The 19,988-nt window shown below is 43.0% G+C and overlaps 1 protein-coding gene across 3 annotated transcripts in view; it reads right to left on the bottom strand.

The window, feature by feature from the left end:
• LOC8029976 (metabotropic glutamate receptor 2) overlaps window positions 1-19,988 on the bottom strand; it is a 99,345-nt gene that overhangs the window by 43,606 nt on the left and 35,751 nt on the right. For 2 of the 3 annotated variants that reach the window (XM_029985429.3, XM_029985430.3), the window contains exon 4: window positions 1,212-1,364. In XM_029985429.3, coding sequence (XP_029841289.2) covers window positions 1,212-1,364 — 153 coding nt within the window. Of the gene's footprint in view, window positions 1-1,211; window positions 1,365-1,770; window positions 1,879-19,988 lie in introns of all 3 variants that reach the window. The other variant, XM_040502309.1, reaches the window with a different exon arrangement.

The following is a 19,988-nucleotide window of genomic DNA, read 5'->3' as shown; positions in this document are numbered from 1 at the left end:
GAAAGGATTTAAGGTGCCGTTTGGCGCGGCTTGCTCCATGGGACCAGTTAGTGCTTTCGCATTAAAAAAAAGTCTGGGCTCGCTGCATAGGGTCAGTCAGTCGTCGTCGCGGGATCTACAGTCTCGGACGATTTAATAAAGCACAAGGGAGCCCGTGGTTCCAAATACATTTAGTGCCATCTAACAGAAGACTTTTGAGTTATATCATCGAGGCTATTATGTGAACGAGAGACACGTCAGAAATGCCATGCACTCGTCCACACAATAGCCTCGACGATAACTGAGCTGTCTCCCGTTAGATAGCACTGAAGGTCTTCGGGGTCCGCGCTCGCTTGGGATTTTTCATAACGTACGCGAGTACGACGGCCCCCTTTTGTTCTAGTGGCAGGCACAAGTTCACCTCATTAAAATTTTGCGGCTATTGACTTGTTTGGAGTAGCTTCGCGGCGAACCGCGTGTGTTCTATGTATGTACGTCGTGGCCCACCAAATGTAGAGGAAAAATTGGTCCACTGAATTTAGCGAGAAATCCCAGTGTCGTGATGTGGTCACTTGGTCACGTGACTCTGCGTCACATGACGTCACAAGTATTCCGTTAAACATATTGAGGAAATGTTTGCGCAACATTTAGCGGGAAAATTATCCACTGAAGTTAGCTGGCATTAAGTATCCATGTGACTTCATAATGCCACGTGACGTTACAGTGTCATGTGACATCATGGCGTCATATGACGTCAGAGTGTCGCATGAACACCGTCCGCTAAATTTAACAGGATGTAATTCCGCTAAATTTAGCAGGATGTAATTCCGATAAATTTAACGAATGTTTGCGAGTTCTGCAAAATACGCGTCCAGCGCGTTTTTCGATCGACCTAAACTACAGAGGGTGGCGCTACCATCCAGCGGGAAAGACGTGAAGGAGAAGAGATAGGAGCTACCGCCTGTCCAAGTGTGCAGCGAGAACTGGCGCGCGCCCTGGAGGCCGCAATGTGAAACAGAGAGAAGTGGAAAAAAATGCACGCCGTTGGAGTTTCGAACACACACGTGGCGGACCATATGAGTTGAAACAGTCCTCACTGTTTATTAGCCTGCCCACCAGTATTTGAGAAAGCTGTGGTTCAAACTAGGAATGGAATGCGAAGCTGAGGTTCACTTCGTACTATTTTACAAGTTGAGAGATAATGAAGCTCATGGAGTAGAGCAGGAACTTACGAGAGTAGCTGCCCACGTGGCGCCAGGCGTAGCGCGGGCGTACTGCCTCGGCGCCCTGTGCCGTCCCGTTGTCCACCCTCTGGAAGTTCAGGATACTGTAGCGCGGAGGTGCATCGCCACTCGGGAGGAAACGGAACGTTTTCCCGCTCTCGTCTGAAACAGAACGGCGGCAGAAATCAAGGGCCGCTAACGCGTACACATCGACTTTTCATCTTCAAGAATAAAAGTCCGCTACTCGGATGTTTAATCAGGGCTCACTCGCTTCTTGTTTTCTTTTTTTCTTTTGCGAAACGTGACGGCAGGCAACACGCGGACATACGGCCCAGAAGGGTATTCGTCGCTTTTATTTGATCCATAAAAGATGCGGTCACACTTAGACAGCTACAGATAAACACTTTCCCGCACGGCACATTATTTCACGCTATGTAATCAACTAACTACACTACAAATGTAAGAACAGTCAAGTGCCTAACACTCTCTACCATATGGTATGGAAGTGCGCGCACAACACTTCTGCATCCCCTACTCCTTACCGACCGCAGATCAGTGGAAGGACTACCTAAGCAGCTCAATTCCTGAGGACCAGCCCCGACTGGTGAACACAGCCAAACGGGCAGCGCGGGACTATGGAATCCTGGACTGAGGAAGCAACCCACCTGGAAACGACCTGAAAATTTCGTCTGTTTAGAATTTAATAAAGTTTATTCCTCCTCTTCCTAATGCAACTGAAGTTTACTGCCCTATTTAGAATACCAGTGGGGACGCGGAGCTCGACAAAGTGAGGAAAGCTACTAAGCCTGACAAAAGGGCTAAAGACCAGTCTTACGAACACACAACACCTGTATTGTCTGGGTTCTTCATAGACACTGCGCGCGACACAGTCACGCACACTCTCCTGCCTTCCTTGCGGTCATGCCCCTTCTTGTCTCACTCAAAACTTCCTTTATGCCATATCCAGAAGGTCGCAGGTTACTTCCCCTGGTATGCATGTCACTTTACATATCACGATGCTCCTTTCTCCGACTTCTTTTCGACGCCAGTCATTATTATCTATCGGCGGTGAGGTGGCTGGGATGCAACCAGATTCAATTGACCATTTAACGCAAAAACAGATTATTCAAGGCTGAAGCTGTGGCGCATTACCAGATTATTGGCGCATTACCAGATTGTAAGAAAAATTAGTATGGGATGAGACGAAATATTGAAGCCCAAACGGTATGCATACTAAGACGCCGAATTTCATACATTGCCAATTTGTTAGAGCGAAAAGCATTCTTGGCAATTTAAGAACCAGCTCATGAGTACCAAAAAAAAAAAAACAACACAAATTCTGCTTAAAAAGAAAATAGGGAAAGTGGAATGCTTTGGGAACATTGCCATTTCTGACGATCAGAGCATATCAGTAGAAAAAGGAGTAAAGGAAACTGAGAGGAAATTGACGGAAGAGAGAATACAGGGGAAATCAGCTTTAACAATATACAGGGCACAAAAGCAAGAAATAAAGAAGGAACAGCTGTATGATAATTCAGTGGGGAACTCTTTGCTGTATGAAGCTTGAACGGGGGTGCTAAGAACGAAAACGTAAAGGGCTAAATTCCAGGAAGTAGGCACTCTGTGCGACGTATGCCACCGCGAAGGGGAAACTATACAACATGTAATTTTATGGTGCACGGGGCTTCGTCCCACCCTCTTGGGGGGGATGACTACGGATTTGGAGGGGGCACTGGGTTTTCCGGACATGGATGGACGAATGGATAGGGAAAAAAATTGCAGTAACTAAGAGGAGATTGGAAGATTGGTGAAAGAGATCTAGGGAAGGGTAAAAAAAATACAGATAAAAATAAGCAATGGAATCACTTTAAAAAAGAGAGAGAGAGGAGGGGGGGTCTGTTATAACAAAATTCATATAAATTAAAAAAAAAGGGATGACGAAATGTTAGGCTATTTGGCGCAAGCTGCCGCCCGTTACAAAGGGTATAGCCATCACCATCCATCCATCCATCCGTTTATAATGACGCCCCACGGATATTCTCACTCCTCTACAGAAATACATAAAATTGCTTTACACTTGGCTTGGAAACCTTCTGTTTCATTGTCCGAGTTCTTCTCCCAAGCTATTCCACGCGGAAGAACTAAGTGGAAAGAGGAGGCAACGGTTGAGACGTTGCCTCCTCTTTTTCTACCTTCTGTTGTGTTCTCTTTTCTGCCCCAGTCTCAGGTTTACAATCATGTTCAACTTACACCAGCTCGCCTGCACTCTATTTTATTCTTTCTCTTCTCCGTTATAATGCGAGTCTGGAAGCTATTCCACGCGGAAGAACTAAGTGGAAAGAAGAAGCGGAGGAATCGGGGGATGGTTCCCCGTCGCACTAGAAGCTACTGTCAATTCACGGGAAGAGTATTTATCTGGTGAATGCACCAAACTGTCCATGATAAGCGGTGAAACGGGAATGTCAATCCGTCGGTAGTAATGAAGGCTATATATATTCGCTTCACTCACACACGAATCACGATAAATGCTGCAAGAGTTTTCCCGAATCCAAGCGAGTTCATGCTCCAGTGACAGAAATTTAGTGACATTAATGAGGCCACGTGACACCACCGAATTGGATATATAGGGTATCTACAATGCATCTATGCGCTTTGAAACGAGCTGGAAATATCGATGTCTGCACATATAAAGCATTACCTTCTACCGAATCTGCATGGAGGTAGTAGGTTTTAGCTGGTGAATATCAAATGCATAGTTTCTTTTCTGTGAAAAGGAGACCAAGAAACTTGCCAGGGTCAACGCGGATGGGTTTGCGGGTGACCGAGCTAAGTCGGGGTCACACTGCTTATATATCATCCAAAATACTGTTAGCAAACAGATTCGAAAGCAAGTCCCAACGAGATCCGTGCTTCGAATGCCGCATGGCAACGAGTTCAAGGAGAAACTTGACACGCGGAATTAGAACCACGGATATCGCGGTGACTGATATTTGCAGGCTCTTTTGTATGATGTATAAGCGATGTGACTCCGGATTTAGGGTAACCGAGTTAGGGATGATATACAACAACTGAACCCTTTTACGTACGCCGCGGTGGCGGCCGTTCAGGAGCACTTCCGGTCAGGGGGATGTGGGCGAAAGTCGCCAGGCGGACAGCGCATTGCTATGTTGTTTTGGAAGAAAACAGACTAAAACTTGCCTCCTCGCCAAAACATCGTGAGTGAGGCTGCACCAAAAGAGCCGGGAAAGGTGTCGAGATAGTTTTCCCTTGTTTTCTGCCTCCTGGTTCGTCCGAGAACGTGGGTAGGTGCCGCAAAAAGGCAAAACCAGATGTCGTGAGACCACGATCGCTTGTGCGGGAAGCACTGAGGTAAATTCAGTGAGGTTCATGATCGTCAGATGTATTTTTTTTGTTACAACATAAACGCGGGAAAACCGTTACGTTGTCCGGACCACGCGCGGACGACGTGCGTCTTTACGTTCAAACGACCGTCTGATCGTTCAAAATGTCGTCTGCTCTCTCAAACTCGTCTGCTTGTTCAAACTGTCGTCTGCTCGTTCGATCGACAACGGCTCGTAGACCACACTTTGACGCGATAATTGCGTTAAGAAGTAAGTGTGGGCCTCAAAAGAATAAAAGTTTGAAGGTTGATTGAAATAAGGGTGTTTGATGTAAACAGCAGATGCAGAGGGTTGCTGATAATTGTTAACGGTGGCCATCACCAACTTGTTATGCCTGATTCATTTATGGTCCGATTCTGCTTGCGATTTTCAGTAGCGGCGTCGAGCATCGCGTCTACCGTCCACGCTTCTTTTGCAGCCCGAGCGACGTCGTGAATGAAGATAGCGAACAGAATCCCATCGTGCAAATCAGGCTTTAGCGTTCATTCTGTGGGGTCTATGCGAAATGAATCGCCTTACGTAACATTATTCGCGTAAAGGTTTTGGGGTGTAACGAGCTTGTTAATTTCGCTGAGGTCACTAAAGTGGTCAGACATTGCTAAGAAAACGTAGAATCAATAAGCAGTGATATAATGCAGGCGAGCTGGTAATTCATCGACATCTTGTAGACCCTGAAATGGGGAACGATAAAAAAAACTAAAAAACGGACGAACACAACAAAATCTCAAGCGTTTTGTTGTGTTCGTCCGTCTTTTTATCGTTCTCCATCTCACGGTCTACAAGATGTATAGAATCAACACCTCCAACGCGAAAAAGAGCACGGTGACCTACACAGACGCCGACAACATAACATTCCAATGGCTTGTTGATCGGACACGGGGTGCCTCTTGCCCACACACCATCGCGAATGCGCGGACGCCACCGGCGCCCTTAGCGAACGCCGGTGGTGTCCATTAGGGGCGCTCCGGTTTGCTTCTAAACATGAGTTGGTGCATACTGGGGGACGACTTTTTGTGGCAATGCAGTCAAAACTACAGAGCAGAAGCATGCAGTTTCACTGCGCAGCTGAATACATGGCATTCCAAGGTAAACATAAACAAGCAACGGTGAAACTTCCGGTTGACCAGCTTCTTGTGTATATTTCAATGAGCAAGAATGAGCATCGCTTCTTTTAAGTTTTTCTTGGCGGAAAATTAGAAAAGGTACGTCGCAAGCCGGAAAAAAGTTAGATCGATGTGTGTTTCTGGACCAAATGGCGCCAAGAAAAAGCACCGGATATCTTTTTATTTGGCCTCTGTGGCGAAAGTTACGTAGACCTACCTGAAAGCCCAGTGGAAAATCGTGTACGCGTGAGACATTCAATGAAGTTAGATGCACACAAATCAACCGAGGCACGTAATTGTTTTGTGTTTTTCTTTCACAGCCGAGAGAGTGCCAGTACAACATCGCTTCGTCAACTGAGCATCGTCGCCGTGATTGTACGAGCTGGCCAAAGCGAAACTGCGTCACGCTTGTCGGAGATGAATGAAAGAGTGCGCAAAGGATTGTGCCACTCGTGCTCGATCGTGCCTGGGAAAAACCGAGCGGTGCGTTTTCGGCGACGAGTATCTAGATATGTCGTGATTGACACAAAGCCGTTGAAATCTGTACGATTACGCCGTTTGTTCACCGCAAAAAACAAGCGGAATGTCTTCGACGACGAGTGCCGAGATATCGTGATTGTTAACGTCAACCTACCGCGGCTATCCCGTGAATGATATTTACGTGGACAGTTGCGGACGCGGGCGTCAGAAGGCTATTTTAGATTAGAGAACCCAGGCGATAAGGTGAGAAGACTAGTTTTACGTCCAACTTGTTACGATTACGCGACCGTCCTCGGGACATCACACTTGTTCGATTTGTTCTGTTCGGGTGGAAACAAGCAAGCGGTGTTGTTTGACGACCTGGGCGAGTAACAAAATCAAAATATTGTTACCAGTGCCTTACTATGTTTCACATGTTGCTTTAATCGTGTCACGCACTAACACTGCATTTATTTATTTATTTATTTATTTACCCTCAAGGCCCCGAAGGATATTACAGAGGGGAGTGGGGGGGGGAATAGGTGACAAAGGTACAGTTGTTGATACATGAAATATAATACAGTAATTAATGTACGCTTGCTCAGACACTTCAAAAATATTTACACAATGTTATAACTGTAACACCAACTTGAAATTGGTTAATCAAAAACTAACAAACAAGGCATTTTTAAAATCAATAATACTGGTTATGGAGGCTATGTCAGCGGAAAGGCGATTCCAATCAGAGCTAGTGCGAGGAACAAAGGAGTTCTAATATGTGTTAGTTTTGGAATTGGGGATACCGACTTTGTAATGGTGATCTACGCGGGATGAAACAAAAGTAAGTGGAGTTAGAAGTTCACGGCGCATGAAAGGGTTATTGTGGTAAATCTTATGAAATAAAGTCAGGCGAAAAATGCGTGTACGGTTTATTAGTGTGGGTAAACCAAGGCTCTTTTTTATAGAAGTAACACTGGATGTACGATGGTAATTACAGAGTATGAAACGTGCTGCACGATTTTGAACTGATTTCAATGTTGCAATGATAGTGTTATGACCGGCGTCTCAGATAGAACATGCATATTCAAGTTTAGTACGTACTAAAGTCGTATATAAAAGGAGTTTTAGTGACACTGGTGACTGTGAAATATTTCGTTTGAGATATCCAAGCATGCGATTGGCGTTGTTAGTTACGTAGTTAGTGTGAGTTTCCCAGGAAAGATCAGAAGTTATGTGAACACCTAAGTATTTGAAAGAGGACACAAACTCCAGCGGAGTGTCGTCAATGTAGTAATTCGAACATATGTTAGTATGACGAGAAACTCTCATGGATTTACATTTATTAAGATTGAGTTGCATCAACCACTTGTCGCACCAGTTAGATACAGAGTGAAGATCAGATTGGAGAACAGAGATGTCGGAGTTATTTGTTATTTCTCTATATAGTACACAATCACCAACAAATAAACTAATATTATAGGAGATACATTCAGACAGATCATTAATATAGCTGAGGAAAAGTAGCGGACCTCAAACAGAACCCTGGGGAACTCCAGATGCTACGGGTGAAAGTGAAGAGTTAGTACCATTGGGGCATGCACAAATTGAGAACGGTTGATTAAAAACGATTCTATTCAGCGTAGCACGTTCGGATTAATGATGAGATTGCTAAGTTTTAATAGGAGTAGCCGGTAAGAAACTTTATTGAAGGCCTTAGAGAAATCAAGGAAAACGCAGTCTATCTGGGAGCCACGGTCAAGGACAGAATGAAGCTTATTAGTGAAGAGTAGGAGCTGTCTCGCAGGAAAATGATTTGCGGAAGCCGTGTTGAGTTGGGCGAAAAAAAGAATTCGATTCCAGGAAACATGCGAGGTTAGAATATATGATATATTCGAGTATCTTACAAGGAATGAATGTTAAAGAAATTGGCCGGAAGTTGTTCGCTGAGGAGTGGTTGCCGCTTTTGTGAATTGGAGTCACCTTTCCCACTTTCCAGTCTTCGGGAAGGCAACCTTCCTCCAATGATTGCTTAAAACTCATTGATAGTATAGCTGATGGATACGACTTCGTGTTCTTTAAGAATTTATAGTTATTATTGTCCATACCGGATGAAGAAGAGAGCTTCAGGTTATTAATTATTGCAGCTTTACCATCATATGATATTAATATTGGATTCATTGGCAAAAAGTCAGGGCCATTAAAGTTGGGGTACACAGAAACATCGGTAGAAGAAAAAGATTGTATAAATATGGTTTAGCAATGATGCACACTCATCTTGACCTTCTCATCTTGACCCACTAAAAGAGAAATCTGTCTCTCGAACTTCGAAATCGGCGTGTTAAAATTGACCTTGAAGTGAACCTGGGGTTCGGTTCCACGTCAATTTTAAATGAAATAGGAAAAGGTCCCGTCGTTAACACAAACTCTCAAAATTTAGTTTTTTTTTTTTCTTGTTTTTTTCTTAGTTCGTCCGAGGGTTTTTGCTGGAGTTTGTTCAGTACTCTCACATAAACCGTTTGTTCACGACCTCACACGCACTTGAAAATTGACGTCAGCAAGTTATTCTGCTCTAAGTTGAAAAAAAAAAAAAGAATAAGAACAATTATTTTTTTTAAAAATATTTATCCAGTATCAACTTGGTCTGTGTTGTAAAACCTGCAGTTTCAGGTTAAAATTAAAGCTATATTTTTCGATCTCCTAAAGTGGCGAATATAAATTAAACTTTGAAACATTTTTTTTTAGCATATAAGAACTTGGGTGCGATTCATTCGATCCAGTTTCCTCGCTTTCCGGAAGAGCCAGAAGTGTGATTCTATGATTTAAAAATTAAGCTATAATGCGTAGCGAGTGCTGAGGGTGAAATCGACGCGCGCGTGACAAATCCTGTCCGCGCTCGACGGCCGCAGCATCCTCTATTTCGCGGAGGTCTGCCGCATCAAACTTACGTCACCTCAAGCAGCCCGTGTTTGCGCAAAACATAACAAAAGACCCATTTATTTGCGAAGCACACGAAACATAGCGGTGACGTTACCGAATCCCAGAGAAAAGCTCACCGGAGAAAAGCTCACCGGAGATAAGCTCACCGGACAAAAGCGCACCGTAAAACCGGCGGATGCCGAGAAAAGCTCACCGATTTTTTTTTCTTTTTTATGGAGGCTGTTGGATCATGCGTAACATATATCAATTTATTATCATTAAAGTTTGTCAGCTTTGTCAAAAAGAAAATGTCGTTTTTCGTTTTATTTGCCAAGCTTAATAAGTATATTGCTCCCAAATTAATAATTGGGGGCGAGTGTTTTCTGCGGCTTACTCTCTAAAATTTTATGAACTTTCATAACATGAAAGAATTCAAAAACTTATGCCTCCCTAAAACCTAAAAATCAAAACTGTAAACACCGAAAATCCGAAAGCGCGTGCGCGACAACGCAGTGCCTGAAATTCTCTTTGTAGCTTTTATTAACCTTTGAAAACAGGATAAAACAGTCAGTAGGATATCCAGGCTTCTTTCTTCCACGGACATGCACGTTTGCTAGCCGTTCGTGCTGGTGTTTCCGCACGTTCCCTTTGTGTGATAGTGCCCTTCTAAGGTGAGCCACTAATGACTTTCAGAGCTGCACACTGGCACCGTTGTTACTCGTGACATATATAAGAAATAGTCTTCTGTAAGGTAGTGAATAAGGCGAGTTGGTAAACGTTATACATGATGAAAACCGCTCAAAAGACGACAGGACGAAGCTGTTCTCGCAACTAAAGTTTTCTTAGTGAAATTAACAGAAAGAAAACAGCGTAGCCGACACTAACTGCATCAACAAATACCTACTTAACTATTAGGCACTACAGAATATTAGGAGCTGAAACGGTTCACACACCGCTATTCATATTAGCTCACAAAGAACAGACCTCTTTATTTGACAGAGCTACCGACAGCGCACCCTCAATTGTCAATAAATTGTTCTTTTCTACCAGTGTACGATGTTCTGATATCATTTTTGCAGCTTCATTAATATACGGAATGGGTGATTACTAATTTCTGAGGAATTAGTAAATATGCCCAATGACCTTCAAGAATATTACAAGAGAGAGGACTTTTTTTTTTTTTAATGAAGTGGCGAATGAGAATTGTGTTAAATTGCCACGTTTGACGCTGAATCCGCTAAGTTAAAAAAAATCGGTGAGCTTTTCTCCGCATCTGCCGGTTTTGCGGTGAGCTTTTCTCCGGTGAGCTTTTCTCCGCCGCCCGACGTGACCCTTTAAGCACATACAAACAGTACCCGAACCGAAAGTGTCTCCTGCTCCCTGTCATGGCGGCCGGAAGTGACCCGAATACCACGTATAGTGTTGATATAGTTCAACCGAAATAATCTGCTGGGTGTAACTTTCTTCCGATTGTACGACGGTCCTGTGACACTGAAAACACAAAATATGCCTGCGCAGAGATCTTCGAAGCACAAAGGAAAACGTACATCGAACATGCCTTAAGCGTCAGGTAATTCTGTCATCGTGTCTGCAACGAACAAAAATATTGTAAAATTGTTCTTTTTATTTATGATTTCACAATGTTACTAGAATATTAATCAGAATATGCGAAACTTGTGAACGATTTTTGCCTCCTTCGGGTTTTCTTGGTTTAAGTTAGCCGCAGGTTTTCTTTTTCATTGCAAAACAAAAATGGCGTCCTTTGCGTGTGTGGCAAGGGACGCCCTTTTCAGAGGTCGATACGGGGCAGTGACATCCGTGACGTCAATGCCGGAAACGCAAAAACAAGCAAAAATATATGAACAAAAAGTAAGGGCGCAAACGAGCCATTGCACATGGTTGAAAAAAACCCGAGACTGAGGGTAAACGACACAGCACTAAAAAGTCTCTCACACAGCTGAAATTTTTATTTTCCGAAATCTGGTTATATAGGCACTTCGATGCAAAAGAAAAAAAAAAGGGGGAGAGGGTGAGAACCCCAAAGAATGCCACTTTCCAGCAATGTAAGCTTTGACTAAATACAAGGACAACGGACTCTGCGTCATGCACCTCTCTTATCTTTGACCCTCGCTACCCGACCGCCAAACACACTGGAAAGCCTAAGCCCATTAACACACACACACACACACACACACAGAAAAAAACGACTAAACGTATTTTCTACCCGAAAACCTACATTAACCCCTTAACACACACACACACACAAAAAAAAAACAAACGACTTAACGTTTCTTCTACCCGAAAACCTACAAAGATGAACTTTGAAAGTCAGAACTTTTCACAGCCTAAGAAAACGCCGAAGTTCGTTGTCCAACCCAAACGACGTTTTATTAACTGCTTATAATGCAATTAAATGCAAAGGTGCAAGCGAGCTGGACAAGAATGACGAAAATGATCCCTGGAGAGGGGGAACAAGAGAGACAAAGGACAAACACAAATCTCCGAACACAGCTAGGTGACTGGTGCGCGACCGAAAAAATCCGCCTGGTCCGGGTTTCGAACCCGGACCAGGCGGATTTTTAGAGCGCTCCACCTGTAATGGAGAGGTCCCGGGTAGGTTTTTGGTGTGTGTTAATGGGTTAATGTAGGTTTTCGGGTAGAAAAAACGTTAAGTCGTTTTATTCTGTGTGTGTGTGTGTTAATGGGCTTAGGCTTTCCAGTGTGTTTGGCGGTCGGGTAGTGAGGGGTCAAAGATAAGAGAGGTGCATGACGCAGAGTCCGTTGTCCTTGTATTTAGTCAAAGGTTACATTGGTGGAAAGTGGCATTCTTTGGGGTTCTCACCCTCTCCCCCTTTTTTTTTCTTTTGCATCGAAGTGCCAATATAACCAGACCAGGGGTTAGACGTTTGCTCTACTGACGTCTAACCCCTGGTTAGCTCAGTTGGTAGAGCGCTCCACCTGTAATGGATATATGTCCCGGGTTCGAAACCCGGACCAGGCGGATTTTTTCGGTCGCGCACCAGTCACCTAGCTGTGTTTGGAGATTTGTGTTTGTCCTCTGTTCCCCTTGTTCCCCCTCTCCAGGGATCATTTTCGTCATTCTTGTCCAGCTCGCTTGCACCTTTGCATTTAATTGCATTATAATCATAACCTTAAATTGCAAGCTTCACCCTTGTTGGTTTAGACTGCGTGGTGGCGGTTGATGAAACCCGTTTGCTCTACTGACGTCTAACCCCTGGTTAGCTCAGTTGGTAGAGCGCTCCACCTGTAATGGAGAGGTCCCGGGTTCGAAACCCGGACCAGGCGGATTTTTTCGGTCGCGCACCAGTCACCTAGCTGTGTTTGGTGATTTGTGTTCGTCCTTTGTCCCTCTTGTTCCCCCTCTCCAGGGATAATTTTCGTTATTAACTGCGTTCCCGTGACCTAGTATTGTCAATGACTCTTTTATCAATGCCTAAGAAAATATTTAATGACTCTTTTCTTAGGCTGTGAAAAGTTCTGACCTTCAAGGTTTATCTTTGTAGGTTTTCGGGTAGAAGAAACGTTAAAGGGATGCTGAACCGAAATTTTTATTTCACAAAACTCGCGGTAAAAGCGTGCAACGGGATGTTACAAACACCAAAACATCACTCATACAGCGATATCTCGAACGGATGACCGATTTTTTCAAGAAAAGGAGGCGCATTTGACAGAGATGATGTCGTCACAGCAGTGGCGGCAGCGCACCGAACTGCAAGACTTATCGTGACTGCTATCGTGGCAGGCCTCGTCATACAGGGAGCACGGGCCGTTCATCAACGTCAAAAAAGTGCAGCGATCGCCTCTGCAAGTGCTCTCGTCGACAGGCTGCGGTTGGTCCACGTCACAAGACTGCGTCACTAGCCGCCGAAGTGAAAAATAACTGCTTCCCCCTTGTGCGGCTCACAGCAGTGGCGGCAGCGCACCGAACTGCAAGACTTATCGTGACTGCTATCGTTGCAGGCCTCGTCATACAGGGAGCACGGGCCGTTCATCAACGTCAAAAAAGTGCAGCGATCGCCTCTGCAAGTGCTCTCGTCGACAGGCTGCGGTTGGTCCACGTCACAAGACTGCGTCACTAGCCGCCGAAGTGAAAAAGAACTGCTTCCCCCTTGTGCGGCTCACAGCAGTGGCGGCAGCGCACCGAACTGCAAGACTTATCGTGACTGCTATCGTTGCAGGTTGGTTAATTTTTTTTTACTACGTCCATACCTTGTTGGTGCATGCCGCTGCTGCCGCTGCTGACACTGTCTACTTTCAATAGCTGAAGCATGGCTGATATTTGTCCAAAGTGTAATAGGGAAGTGTCAGATATTGATTCAGGGTTAACATGCTTGGATTGCGGATACGCGTATCACCTCAGTCCCTGCTCCGGCATCTCCGAAGCGACTTTTAGGGCAAAAGGCAGTGCCTTACGTAAGATATGGCGGTGCCCAACGTGCAAAGTTGTAAAATCCCGAGGTGAAAGTCAGGGTGCCAAGGAGGAAAGCGAACTTAACTTAGCTGTCATGTTGGCCTCCATCAATGGAAAACTAGATAGTTTAATGTGCCTAAAAGAAACCGTGAGTGGCATAGAAAGATCGATGCAGGTAATGTCGGACAAGTACGACGAAGTGCTCAAGGACCTTGCTGAGCAGAAAAGAGAGACAAAACTTCTGAAGAAACGAGTAGAAACTCTGGAACAAACAGACTCCGGCGGGGAAATAAAAAGGCTTAGGCAGGAAGTGAACGAACTGGAACGGCGAAGCCGAAAACAAAATCTAGAAATTCACGGAATTCCTAGGACTGACAACGAGGATTTGCTTGCCAAAGTGAATGAGGTTGCAAAAAAACTTGAAGTGCCAGACTTAGATCTCAATGAAGTGGCCGCTATCCATCGCTTATCATCTCGAGCAGATAAAATACCAGGCATCATTGTTCGCTTCGCTCATCAGACAATCAGAGATGAATGGCTCAGTAAACGGCAGATTCTAAGGAAATCAAAAGACGATGCTTACATTCAAGAAAATCTCACCAAACAAGACCGAGCCCTTCTTTGGGAGACAAAAGAATGGGCCAAAACAACGAACTATCGGTACGTCTGGTACAAAAACGGCCACGTCCTTGTGCGCAAGAAGGATCGCGAGCAAGTGCACGTGATCAGGTCTTTGGATGACTTAGAGAAGCTGGTGTGATGCCTCATGTGACACGCACTCAGTTTTAAGATGTTAGTCTTTTTTTTTTTAATGGATGGCACGGATGGTGTGTTGAATAAACGGAACTTTATGTCCAGTGATTATTTTCTTCCTTCGAATGTGAAATCTTTTTTTAGGAAACGAGTATATCGATTCTCTTAAATGCTTTCATCTGAACGCTCGATCAGCGCGAAATAAAACGGATGAGCTTGAGTTATTCTTTGATCAGTTCGAATTTTCGTTTGATATAATTATGCTTTCAGAGACGTGGTTCACGGACAATACTAACGTTTTAAATCTACCAATGTACAACAGTTACTTTTTAAACCGCACAGAATGTCGTGGCGCGGGCGTTGCCCTAATAGTAAAGGCTGACATTTCCTGTGAGATGCTATCTGATTATTGCTGCGTTCACAATGACTACGAGATGCTGTCTTTACTGATAGGAGAGAGCATTATAGCTGTCTGTTATCGCCCACCAAGTGGGAACTTGTCTTCCTTTTTTGCTTACTTAGAGTCTTTCTTTGAGTTCGCGAATGAAAATAAATGCAACGTAATTTTGGGAGGCGATTTTAATGTTAATATGCTACTTGATACGACATGTAAATTACAATTTGATGCGTTAATCAAATCAAATGGATGTGAAAATATGATAAATTCCGCTACAAGAATTACAACGGAATCATCGACATTATTAGATCTATTCATTACAAGCTACGATACATCATATATCAAATCTGGCGTAGCGATAGTTGATATAAGCGATCACTTGGGTATATTTTTGTGTATAAAGAAAAATCAAACAATAAACATAAAATATAATGATCAGTTAGCTATACAGTTTCAAAATATAACGCCTGATAGCATGAACGAATTCAGACAAAAACTATCTTGTGTGGATTGGGACGATGTCCTTCATGAAACGAACGCAGATAAAGCATATGATTTGTTCTTGAACAAATTCAAAAAAATATATGAAAGCTGCTTTCCATATAAAAAATTAAGCACCCATAGGAAAAGTCGTAAACCGTGGATTACAAAACAATTGCGCACAAAAATTCGTACTAAAAACGCGTTGTATCAAAAATTTGTAAAAACAAAATCAATGGAACAACTAATAGTATTTAAACGTTATCGAAACCAATTAAACAAAGAACTCCAAAATGCTAAGAAAATTTATTTTTGTGATTTTTTTCTTTCTTGTAATAACAGAGTCGACGTTATGTGGAAAAAACTAAACTCTGTGTTGGGTCGTTCGTGCGCCACGAAGCAAGTTTTAAAGATCAGCCACAATGATCAAGAGCTGTCAGGACAAGCATTGTCAAATGCGTTTAATGACTATTATGTAAATCTAGTTAAAGAACGTCCAGAGTCAGATGCTTGCAAATATATTAATGCTCGAAATAATGAATCTATGTTTCTTATGCCTGTTACGGCTTCAGAGGTAATATCTGTCTTTAATGTACTAAAAAATAGCCAAAGTTGCGACTCCGATGGATTGCAGATCAAACCAGTTAAATACGTAATTGATCTTATTTCTCTTCCCTTAGCACACATATTCAATCTCTGTTTCATAAACGGTGTGTTTCCTTGTCAAATGCAACTAGCGAATGTAACAGTGTTATATAAAAAAGGAAATAAAAACGAACTGGGCAATTATCGACCTGTTTCAATCCTTCCTGTTTTCTCTAAGGGTTTGGAAAAGGTTATACTACTTCGAATGACAACATTTGCTGATAATCATGACTTGATTAGCTCGTCGCAGTTTGGTTTTCGAAAGCATCGATCCACAGAACTTGCTCTCCTTGCGCAAAAAGAACATATACTTAGAAATTTTGAACAAAACAAACTCACTCTCGGCTTATTTGTAGATTTCACTAAAGCGTTCGACTATCTAGATCATAATTTGCTACTAAAGAAATTAGATATGTATGGATTCCGTGGTCATGTATCAAAACTTCTACGTTCATATTTATCTTCCCGCAGACAGTATGTTCATATAAACGGGCACTCATCTGAAATAAAACCGATTGAATCGGGGGTTCCGCAGGGAAGCATTCTCGGGCCATTCTTATTCAATGTATATATAAATGATATCGTAAATATTAGTCACTCAACTCAATTTTTTATTTATGCAGATGATGCAAGCCTATTGTTTGATGGTAATGATGTGTCGGAGCTCATTGATAACGCGAACGAAACACTAGAAAAGCTTAATAGATGGAGTAGACATAATGCATTAAAAATAAACGCCGGTAAGACAAAGGCAGTTATATTCCGACCTAAGAATAAACATATTAATATTACCAAGGATATTTTTATAAATTCTTCTCAAATAGAAATTGTTCCCGCGTTTAAAACTTTGGGCGTTATTTTTCAAGAAAACTTGTCATGGGACGACCATATTAATCATATCGTATCAAAGTTATCTAGCATCGTCGGTATTCTATACCGTCATAAACACATCCTACCACTTAGAACAAAGTTAATATTATATAATTCATTATTTTATTCACATTTAAATTATGGTCAACTCATATGGGGCACTACTACCTATACCAACCTCCACAAAATCTTTATGCTACAAAAAAAGATATTAAGAAGTATCTCTAATGTGCCACTAGGACATCCAACCGATGATCTTTTTTGTAAGATTGGTGTGATGAAAATTTTTGATTTATATAAATATCGTTTATGTGCAAGGTATAAAATAGAAACAAATTTATCCCAATGTCACCTTAAAAACTTAGCGAAGCTAACAGATAAAATTTATAGGTACCCAACACGAATTAAAGAACCTTGGGAAGTACCCTTTTTTAGAACAAACTACGGCCACCAAAGTTTAAAATATACTTTGCCCTCTACCCTTAACCAGCTTAGTAGGCAAGGCATTGAGCTTAGCAATATATCGGTGAGCATCTTACGAGAAATGTTTATTTCAAATGTTTATTTCGAGCCAAATTGTCCGTGATAAGCGCTAAAATCTTTTGAATCGATGGTTTCTTTCGCGTTTATTTCAGTGGTGTTTAACGTTCTGTGTGTGTATTCACTATTGTGTAAACTGTATCAATATGCTACTTATCTTGTTTAGCGTCAGTTCTTTCTTTGTAAAGTTGTTCAAACATGTAGTACACATGTCATGTTTCAATTTTGTATTAATCTTTAGTGCCTGCATCGCGACTGCTGGTGTAGGTGGTTTGGGGCTCGTCAAGCTGTTTTTACAGCTTTTTTCCCAAATCACCTTTTCAACATTGTTTTTGTTTGAAAAAATAAAGGTACTATTATTATTATGTTTCTCCGAGAAGGAGAGGGAACGGCCTCGCGTCTTCTCCGCTTCGCGGCCTTGAGGGAGCGAAGCGAAGAGAGGAGGAAACTCGGTATATTGACGTCACCAGCCTCGTCGGCCTGGTTCAATCTCGACCTCTTTTTCCAAAAATACGGCCATCCATTCGAGGTATCGCCTTACGAGTAGTGGTGTAGGGATTGTAGCGCCCCGCCTACATTTTCTGCATTGTTTTTCTGAAATCCAAATTTCGGTTCACCATCCGTTTAAGTCGTTTTTTTTTTTTGTGTGTGTGTTAATGGGTTAATGTAGGTTTTCGGGTAGAGAAAACGTTAAGTCGTTTTATTCTGTGTGTGTGTGTGTTAATGGGCTTAGGCTTTCCAGTGTGTTTGGCGGTCGGGTAGTGAGGGGTCAAAGATAAGAGAGGTGCATGACGCAGAGTCCGTTGTCCTTGTATTTAGTCAAAGGTTACATTGGTGGAAAGTGGCATTCTTTGGGGTTCTCACCCTCTCCCCCTTTTTTTCTTTTGTATCGAAGTTTTTCTTTTGTATCGAATAACCAGATTTCGGAAAATAAAAATTTCAGCCGTGTTAGAGACTTTTTAGTGTTGTGTCGTTTACCCGCAGTCTCGGGGTTTTTTCAAACAAAAATATATAATTCTTTTCCCTTTTCCGTTTTGCAGAGAGCTTGTTGCGGGTTGTTTGTGTCCAGTGTTGGGGCGGAAGGAGGCGGCGGTTGCGGTGAGGTTGAAAGGCTGAAAATACAAAATATTATAGTTGAGAGAGCTAGTAAATAGAAGTATCTAGGAGTATGGATATGTGACGGGGCAGAATATCTCAGAGAGCATGAAAAGTATATAATAGGTAAGGGCAACAGAAATGCAGCTGTAATGAAAAATAGAGCACTTTGGAATTACAACAGGTATGAGGTGGTGAGAGAGATTTGGAAAGGGGTCATGGTGCCTGGCTTGACTTTTGGAAACGCAGTGCTATGCATGAAATGCGAAGTGCATGCAAGGCTAGAGATAAAACAGCGCGGAGTAGGTAGGCTGGCTTTGGGGGCACATTGCAAAACGCCAAACCAGGGAGTACAAGGAGACATGGGATGGGCGTCTTTTGAGAGCAGGGAAGCGGTAAGCAAGATAGAATTTGAGGATCGGTTGAGGCAAATGCATGGGGACCGATGGGCACGAAAGGTTTTCAGCTATATATACATGAGGAGCATAGACACTAAGTGGAGACAGCGCACTAGGAAATTAAGCGGTAAGCTTTTAGGCTATAGTGGAGATACGGAAGAGCAGGTCTCAGTTAAGAAGAAAGTTAAGGCCACAGAAAGAGATCGGTGGCTAGACGGAATGCAGAAAAAGACGGCTCTGGAAAGCTATAGATTAAACAAAACAGTTATTGCCAAAGAACGCATTTATGACAATTCTAGGGGAAGCTCATTGTTGTTTGAGGCGAGGACGGGTGTTCTGCGAACCAGAACATACAGAGCGAGGTACCAGGAAATGGATACAGTGTGCACTGCTTGTGGAGAGGAGGACGAGACGACTGAGCACTTGATAATCTACTGTAAAGGGCTTCACCCTATGCCTACCGAAGACAACATGGATTTAATAAAGTCATTGGGTTTTAGAGACGGCGAAGAGAGGGTGGATTTCAAGATTGTAGAGATTACCAAGCAAAGATTAAGTGAATGGTGACAGAAAGCGAGGGAAAACTAGGTATTTTCTTATTAAGTGATGGCAAGGGGGTTTTATAGCCCCATTTTCTTTGTAGTGCGGAGTAAATATAGATTTCAAATTTAAATATTCTAAGCTTAAGTGGTAAGACAAAATGGCTAGGTGGCATAAGCTACCGCCCGATACAAAGGGCTCAGCCGCATTCATCCATCCATCCATCCATCTATATTGTTGCAGTGCCATGCGCTAAAGAACAGAGGCCAGATTACCGAAACGATCTTACGCCAAAAATGTACGCATGACAACAGCTTCGGAATCGTCTTTCTACGATCAAATCAACATGAACGACAACGTCGCTCAGTTACTTGGTCACGACGACCAACGGACATTTATTTTTCTGCGTGCTCTTCTCGTAAGTCCCAATTTCAAGCAGCAAAAAAAAAAAAGGAAAAAAAAGAAAAGAAAGAAGAAGGAAGTATTTGAAACCAGCCACGACGAACACAAACGCTGGATCCACAAACACCCGGGAAAAGCTACAACGGCAACGACCGACCGAGCGAGCTCGGCAGAATTAGGCCTAGCCGGCACTCCGACTCGGTGCAGCGTTGCTCCGACGGTCCTTGGCCAAGACCGTCTGCCCACGACCGGCTGGCTTGCTGAATGGAACGCCTGCGCAACCCTTGTGGACCCTTCCCGTATTATAGTTCGATTGCTGACCTCAATTTTAGATTAAGAGGTCAATCTCTTCCCC

Source organism: Ixodes scapularis, unplaced genomic scaffold (genome assembly GCF_016920785.2).
Source record: "Ixodes scapularis isolate PalLabHiFi unplaced genomic scaffold, ASM1692078v2 PGA_scaffold1__304_contigs__length_218370807, whole genome shotgun sequence".
NCBI lineage: Eukaryota > Metazoa > Arthropoda > Arachnida > Ixodida > Ixodidae > Ixodes > Ixodes scapularis.
Note: the sequence above shows the minus strand (reverse complement) of the source record. Positions and strands in the feature narration are given on the sequence as shown.